This window comes from Nannospalax galili, unplaced genomic scaffold, assembly GCF_000622305.1.
Source record: "Nannospalax galili isolate Female #2095 unplaced genomic scaffold, S.galili_v1.0 scaffold1096, whole genome shotgun sequence".
NCBI classification, from domain to species: Eukaryota; Metazoa; Chordata; class Mammalia; order Rodentia; family Spalacidae; genus Nannospalax; species Nannospalax galili.
In genome coordinates this window covers 1,922,126-1,930,654 of record NW_008338289.1, presented here as the reverse complement: position 1 = coordinate 1,930,654, position 8,529 = coordinate 1,922,126, and the positions used below count along the sequence as shown (strand labels likewise).

General features: G+C 40.9%; 1 protein-coding gene across 1 annotated transcript in view; it reads left to right on the top strand.

The window, feature by feature from the left end:
- The window catches only part of LOC103734204 (cathepsin M-like), a 6,838-nt gene extending 4,044 nt beyond the window's left edge, over positions 1-2,794 (top strand). Inside the window, exons 7-8 of the mRNA XM_008833101.2 lie at positions 1,530-1,647; positions 2,448-2,794. Coding sequence (XP_008831323.1) covers positions 1,530-1,647; positions 2,448-2,547 — 218 coding nt within the window. The 3' untranslated portion in view covers positions 2,548-2,794. The remainder of the gene's footprint in view (positions 1-1,529; positions 1,648-2,447) is intronic.
- The last annotated feature ends 5,735 nt before the right edge of the window (positions 2,795-8,529 follow it).

Below are 8,529 nucleotides of genomic sequence, written 5' to 3'. Positions count from 1 at the left end.
TATATATATATATATATTTAAGTCCTTTTGTGTCAAACTTGTGTCCCTGAGTACCCTTCGATATGGGTCCATCCAGTGGAGCCTGGTTAACCTACCCAGAGCAATACCCTTCAAAAAGACTGACTCTTCCCCTCCCAAGAGCTATTGGTTGCCAGTAGTTCCTCAGTTTGTATTGGAATTTCCCATATACTTCCCCACTTCTATGCTGGGATTTTATCTGACTTGAGTTTATGTGGAACTTATGCATGCTGTCACCACTGCTGTGAGTTCATACGAGTAACTATTTGGAAAACTCTGTTTGTTTGTCATCACCACCACTGGCTCTGATAATCTTTCCACCCTCTCTTTTGCAATGATCCCTGAGCACTGGGAGGCAAAGCTTGATATAGGTGTCCTGTTCAGGGATGAATGCTCTGCGGCCTCATATTCTCTGTATGTTGGCCAGTTGTGGGTGTCTGTGTTAAATACCAACAATCTTCTCTAGTGAGAGTTGAGAGATGTATTAATCTAACAGTATAACAATAGTCATTAGGAGTTGATTTAATATTATGTCTACTTAGAAGAATGATATTAGTAGTCTCTCCCTACTGTTTAGCCTGTCTAGCCTGTGTAGCTACAGGTTCCTAAGCCTGATGTCAGGTATGGGCTGGATCTAGTGAAGCAGACCTCACATCCAATGGCAAAACGATTGATTCTTCCTATAACATTTGTCCCACTATTGCGCAAGTGGGCGTATCTTGCCAGGACAGTTGTGGCTTGTAGTACTCACAGCTGGGCAAGAGCTATGATCACTCCTCTCTTCAGTTATGCAATTCACCTTCCACCACTATGAGAGCTAGTCAGTAGAAAAGAACCGGAAGTCAGTACCAGCTTGATTTCTCCTTGTTTATTCTACTGCTGTGTATATAGTGTTCTCAGCAATATGATATTATGGTCAAGTTCTGGTGGGTAATCAGCAGCAGGGGCAATAGCCAGTATTGTTTAGGTATCCATTGGACCCTGATCAACAGCTTCAAAAGAGGGAGTACATTTTTTATGGGGTTTTCATTGCTAGCCTATGATATCTGATAGGGGAGATGTCCCCATGTTATAGGCCAATTCCTTTTAATTTTTTTTATAGAATATATGTATATGCTTTAAGAAGTTTCTATGGTGGCAGATTTCTGCATGGCTCTTTCTAAAGGCCTTTAGTGTTAGTTATCTTTCCCAATACTCCCTCCTCTGTCATTCACCCACCTCCCATTCCCCACCCCAATGAACCCTTCCTACTCCATAGCTCCCCTGCCCCCTTTATATCATTTCATCCCATCTCCCCTCCCACAAATCCCCTCCACCCCATCTCACGGACATTTACTAGTTTCCTGACATCTATGAATTCTCTGATTGAAACAGAACAGATCCTATTTTTAATATTACTGAAATTTGTAACATTTCAGTGATCTTAGGAAAGGCCTCCCCTGTTGTTGGCGACAACAGTAGCATTGTCAAAAGCCTTGGACACATCCGCCATCTTCTCTTTTCTTTTTCAGGCATTTATTTTGAGTCAAATTGCAGCAATATTTCTGTGAGTCATTCTGTTCTTGTGGTTGGCTATGGATTTGAAGGAGAAGAATCAAATGGCAATAAATACTGGCTGGTCAAGAACAGGTATAAATTGCCAAAATTACTTACACGTGAAATGCCAAAGGGATTTCCTGTTTGCAATCAATATTTTGATAGATGTTCCAGAAAAATTTGTCCCACTTAAGCTGAACAAAAAACTTTAAACAAATTTCTCATGTATGTGTGTGTCACATATGCAAGTATGCATGGCACATGTAAGCATGTGTGAAAGTGCACATATGTAGATGCCCAATGTCGACATCTGTTGTCTTCATGGTTCCTTATTAGTCTTATATATTGTGCAGTGTCTTTCACTGATCCTGGCATTCACTGCTTGATCAAATCTGGTTAGCCAGCTTGTCCCAGGCTTGTCGGGTCCCTACACACTCAGATTATAGGTGGACTGTGATGCCAACTTGGCATTTAAGTGGGTTCTTTGAGTTGAACTTTTTTCCTTATTCTTACAAAGCAAGTGTTTTACCTGCTGAGCTGCCCCTCTAGCCAGAACAACCAACTCATAGTGTATGGTCACAACATTAAATTTCTGTCAGTGGTTTCCTTGGAGGGTATTAATATTGTATTTATGCCATTACACTTCTAAATTCTGAGAAATTTCTTAGTTCTCTACACCTGTGGGTATAAAGACACCTATGCTTTCTCTGCTGTGATTTTTTTTTTTTTTTGGTCTTATGTAAGGCAGCTATTGGTATGTATTCAGGAGTAGAACGTCTAAATTTTCTAATCCTTTCTGTTAAGGTGGCTCCTGGTAAATGTTTAAATGAGTTATTGTTGTAAATCCTCTGTTAAGCTCTGTGTACTAAATGGGAAACATGCTTTTCTTTCAGCTGGGGTAGAAGATGGGGAATTAAGGGCTACATGAAACTTGCCAGAGACCAGAACAATCACTGTGCAATTTCCTCAGCAGCCAGCTACCCTATTGTATGAGCTACCTGATGGTGACAGGGAAGGACTGGACTTGGGACAGCATACATAGCAGAGTGCCCCCCTTTCAAAGCGACCAGTCTATGCTGTGGAGGATACAGCACTTGAGTCATTGAAGAGTCATATTGTAATGTGAATTCTGTGACACACTTACTCTAGTAAAACATTACCGCATTACCACTATAACTAATGTTCTGCATGAATTTGTATTAGTTATTCCTATAGTGACTTGATTTTAATGACGGTACCAACTAATGCCTTTAAAAATAAAGGTTAAATTTAAAAGCGGTGTCTAGCTTCTTTCTGTTTTTGTTGCACTGACTTTTTATGTGGTCACACATGTAATTCAGCTTGGAGACATGACTGAAGGTTGTGGTGTTCTAGGAGAGTGGGTGATTCTTTTGTTGCAAAGCCAGTATTCTACTCTTGGCTCTGATTTGGTTACAGGGTTTTATGTATCCACAATGAACCCTGGTCCGGAAATCTGTATGAAAATATCTGGTGTTAAAATTTTTTTAATTCACATACACACAAAAAAAATTAACTCACACGAATTCATCCAGCTTTGGTGACTTGCCATTCTGTGTGGTGACAAGGCATTTTGATCTATTCCAATGCATTGAGCCTGGGCTGTGAGTCTCCCCCTTGTCCAGTGCATTGGACTGTGTCTGGACATCAAGGTGACTAGATCCATTGCCTCATGACTGTGTCTGGACATCAGGGTGACTAGATCTGAAGTTATAGGACTGCAGTTCAAGAGACTTTTCCATGAGCCAATGGTGAACCAACATGTAGGAATACTGATGCCTGCCATTTTAATGCAGCTTTTTATATTGTTGTCCTACTTTATTATTAGCTACTGACATTAATTTTTGAACATATCTATTTGATACATTAAACATTGCCTTGGGGGTGGAGAGATGACTCAGTGGTTAAGAGCACTAACTGCTCTTTCAGAGGACCCAGGTTTGATTCCCAGCACCCACATGGTGGCTGCGAACTGCCCTTTACTCCAGTTCCCGGGGAATCCGAAGCCCTCTTCTGACCTCTGTGGCACTGTACGACATGGGTACACTCACATACATACAGGTAACACACTCATACACATAAAATAATAAATAAAATATAAAAAAAATTGCCATAAGCATATACGTATGGGGAAAAAGTGTGTGTATGCACAGGTGTGTATGTGTGTGTGCTGTGTGTAGTTTAGTGGACTCAAACATCAAGCACAGATCTTAAAATGTATCCCTAATGGAGAATAGAGGACCATCAAAGGCAGATTTTATACCAGCTGCTGAGTGCCTGTATCCTTTCCAGTCCTTTACTGAAGCTAAGGTTGATGAAGTATCAAGGTGAAGGAAAAATGTTTTTCTTCATGAATCAATTCCTAAATTGCTTTAGCTTTGCTTTATATTTAAACATTTTTCTTTTACTGACACATGATATTTGTCCTTATTTATGGGGCACAAATTGGATTTAATACATGGTACAATATACAAAAAAAAATCAGTATAATTTTTATTGAACTATACTCAAATATTAGAATTTCTGTGAATCTGCAAATCGTTTCCTTTAGTGATTTTGAAATTTCCAGTCATTTGTGGCAGACTGTACTACCTTAGTGTGCAGAGTACTCTCTGACAATTGTATTTTCTAAACCTTATTCACCCTCTCTGCCTTAGCATCCCCTTTCCTTCCAAATTTCCAGCGAATTCTGTCCTCTTTGCTTCTAAAAATCTGGTATTAGCTTGGATGAGAACGTGTGTGGTTTTTCCTTCTATGTCTGGCTTATTTCACTCAACATGATGTTCTTCCATTCCTTCTGCACTGCTATAAATAGCAGCATTTCTTCCTGTATTCCCAATTGTGTTGTTTGTGCCATGCTTGGATACATATATAATAGATGCCTATCTTGCAATATTCTATTATTATGAATGTGGATTCAATAAACATGGACATTCAGGAATCTCTCAGATCTGTAGATTTTAATTTCTTAGACACTAGTTCCATAGTTGGATATCTGGATTGCATGACTTGTGCATGTTGTCACCATTGCTGTGAGTTCATACGAGAAACTTTCCAACTGTCTGTAAAGCTCTGTTTCCTTGTGGTTGTTCACCACCTCTTACAAGCCTTCTGCTATCTCTTCTGCAATAATTCCTGAGCCTTGGGAGGCATAAGTTTGATACATATGTCTTATTCAAGGATAAGCACTCTGAAACTTTGTTCTTTGCACTTTGACCTGTTACGGGTTCCTGTGTTAACCACCATCTGCTTCATAAGGAAGCTTCTCTGGTAAGATCTGAAAGATGCATTGCTTTGTGTGTATAACAATAAGTCATTAGGAATCAGTTTAATATTTTATCTATTTGGCAGAATGATAGTATCAGGCTCTCCCCTTTGTCCAGTGACCTGTCTAGCCACAAGTTCCTAGGTCTGATATCAGTGTCAGGTATGGGCTCCAACTTCTGAAGACCAATTAGAAAGAGGTTGGCTACTCCCATAATATTCGTGCCACCATTGCACCAGTGGGTCTATTTTGCAAGCCAGGATTCACAGCTGGCTAAGGTTGAAGATTAATTTTTTCTTCTGGTAGCATGCATAGCACTTTCTAGCACTATACAAGCTAGCCAGCAGAGATGAGGTTTTGAAGTCAGTATTTGTTACCATGCAAAAAAACTCAACTCCAAATCGATCCAGGATCTCAATATAAGTCCTGATACCTTGAGTTTGATAGAGGAGAAAATAGGAAATACACTGGAATTTTTAGGCAGAGGAAAGGGCTTTCTGAACAGGACTCCTTAGGGAAAGCATTAAGTCCAACAATTGAAAAGTGAGACCTCATGAAAAAAAAAATCTGCGTAGAAAAGGACACCATTATTCAAGTGAAGAGGCAACCTACAGAATGAGAAAAATCTTTATCAGCTCTACCTCTGTCCTAGTTTGTTTCTCCATCGCTGTGACAAAATACTCTGACCACTACCACCTTAGGGAGGAAAGAGGTTTTTTTTGTCTTATATCTTCTGGGCCACAGTTCATCAGGGAGCCCAAGGTAGGAGCTCAGGGCAGGAACCTGGAGGCAGGAGCTGAAGCACAGGCCATGGAAGAACACTGCTAACTGGCTTGCTCCCCTGGCCCCTGTTCAGCTTGCTTTCTTATGCAAAACAGGCCCACCTGCCCAGGGGTGGCACTACCCACAGTGGGCTGCCCCCCCATCATTCAACAATCAAGAAGATGCCCCACAGATACGGCCACAGGCCAGTCCAATGGAGGAAATTCCCCAATTGTGGCTCCCTCAACCCAGGTGTGTCAAGTTGACACTAAAACTATGCAGCACAAACTCTGACAGAGGTGAGTATCAAGAACTCCAACTACTAATATTTGTATGTTGACTTTGTGTGCTTCTACTTGGTTCATATCTAAGAGTGATTTTGGTGGACTCTCCATGGACTTTCAATGATAAGATCATGTTGTTCACAGATTGGGGTAATTCGGCTTTTTGATTTAATATTTGTATTACATTTATTTACTTTGTCATATCACTGTGGCCATGACTTATGCACTATATTAAGTAATATTGGGAAAAGTCAACATCTTTGTGTCCTTCCTCATCTTAGAGGAAATGCCCTGAGTCTTTCTTCATGTAGTAAAATGTTGGCTTCAGGTGTATGATGTGTCCTTTATTAAGTTTAGGTATTTCTTTTCTATACCAGGTTTCTTCAGGCCTTTTATCCTGAAGTAATGTTGGACTTTGTCAAAGACCTATTCTTTATCTATTGAGATGACTGTATCACTTCTGTTCTTAAATTTGTTCCTGTGTTCCATGACATATAGGATGTGCATATACTGAAACGATCTTGCATTGCATCCCTGTGATGAAACAAACTTGCTCATTATGTATGATCTTCCTCCATGTTTGTGAATTTGATTTGTGAGTATTTTATTGGGAAATTTTCAGTCCTTTTTCATTAGGGAAATTGTTCTTTAATTGCATATTCAGACTGTTTTGATATCAGGGCAGCACTGGTTCATAAAGTGAAAGTGATGAAGTTGAGTTCTGGAGTTTCTGGACTTTTCATTAGGATGATCTATTTAAGGCAAGGATGTGGTGTTGAAATCACCTACTATTATGGTATTGGGACCAATGTAACAATTTATGCCCATTAGGGTTTCTCTTATAAAATAGAGATTTCCTAACATTTAGCAAATATGTGGTTATAACTCTTTTTTTTTTTTTTGGCTTTTTTGAGACAGGGTCTCCCTGTAGCACCAGCTGCCCTGGAACTCACTATGTGGACCAGGCTGGTCTTGAACTCACAGAAATCCACCTGCCTCTGCATCCCGAGTGCCTCCCACAATGCCCAGCTATAAGTCATACTTTTAACATTAAAATTTTATTCTCCTGAGAATTTCATACATGAATACTGTATTTGCATAATATCCACCTCATCCAACTCCATTCTAGTTCCCCCATGCACTCTTAATATCCTGCTTTCTATTAAGTAACTATACTACATTACAACAATGTTTGAATAAAAGAAGCCTGACTCTTAGCATCCATTTCAACCAGGAATGGGACCCAGACTTTTCTGAGAATTTGTTCCTTCAAATTTCTCCCAGAATCATGCTCTCTGAAAAAGGCCTTGCTCATTCTTTATTAAAATTGCACATTCAACCTGAAATATGAAAGGAAAAGCAGAATTTGTCTTATCATGAAATTTTCCCTTTCTGAGACTTCTGGGGGTTTGAGCCAGTGACCCCCGCACAGTGATGATTGGGGATGAGTAAGTACGCCATTCGCCAGCCCACTCCACCCCCAGTACCAGGAACACTCAGGGGCAATGGGGAGCCTAGTCAAGCAAGGACTCATTTATTGCAGGTGTTACAGAGCTTATAAAGGCATCTGGAAACCTCCCCTCTCCCCTGAGGGTGTATCTTAAGGATGGTCATGCACTGATCATGCACTCTTCAGCAGTGCAGAAGTATCCTTCAGACTTTTAAAACAAGTCGGGCCGCACCCCAGTAACTTCCTCTCGGACCTCTGCGAGGTAGGGCCTTTAGGTCCCCACACCTACCCCTTTTATTTTTATTTTAAGGCTGGACTGACTTTATTTCATGGGTTACCCATCTCATAGACGGCTCCCTCAGGAGAGATGGCTATCTCCTTCCTCTAATCTTATGCATTTTTGCCTGTCTTAGGTTGTGTCATCTCTGACCAAGCCTTGCCCATCAGTGGATCATGCACCTGGCCAAGTGCATGCCCTGTCTTAGGAGCACTTGCCATGGGACATCTTACCTGTCCTTGGCTAAAAATGCATCATGATTATGGGCAGCCACATGGGTAATGCCAGCCCGTGACGGTCTTAGTCTCTGCCTAACTCGGTTAGCCAACTGTGGGCAATTGGAAGGGGTATATCCTGGGGAAGTCCATAATCATGAAGAGGTGGGCCATGGCAGTTCTAAGGATCCTCTGTCGCCAAATTATCTGGTAAAGACACTTAAAGATAAGCATTAGCAAGAGAAACAAAGCAAGTCATGGCATAGGACAAGTTGAAATACTTCTGAGACCATGTACCTTTTAGCCAATCAGCCAGTTATAGAGGCTGACTGGCAATGAAGCCAAGGAACTGAGTCCTTTACCTCAGATACATACAAATAAAGAGAGGAATTTTTTTTCATGAACTATTGTCCATGGACCATCATGCTAGTCAGTCGGATCCTGGCCTACCCACTTAAGGTTTTTCGCAGGCACCTATATGGGGTTTGAATCTCCTGTAGGGTAGACACAGCCAAAGCCTCGACCCATGGTTAGCAATGGATCTGGGCCTCTCCACTCTCCTGTAATGGGGTCCTTCCACCTTACCCATACCTCAGGTCTCTGTTCCTGTCATCCCCAATGCTTCTGAAACCAGGATTCCAACTGATTTTTTTGAAAATTAAGAACATTAATAGTGAATAAGGCCATACCCAACTGTTGCTGGG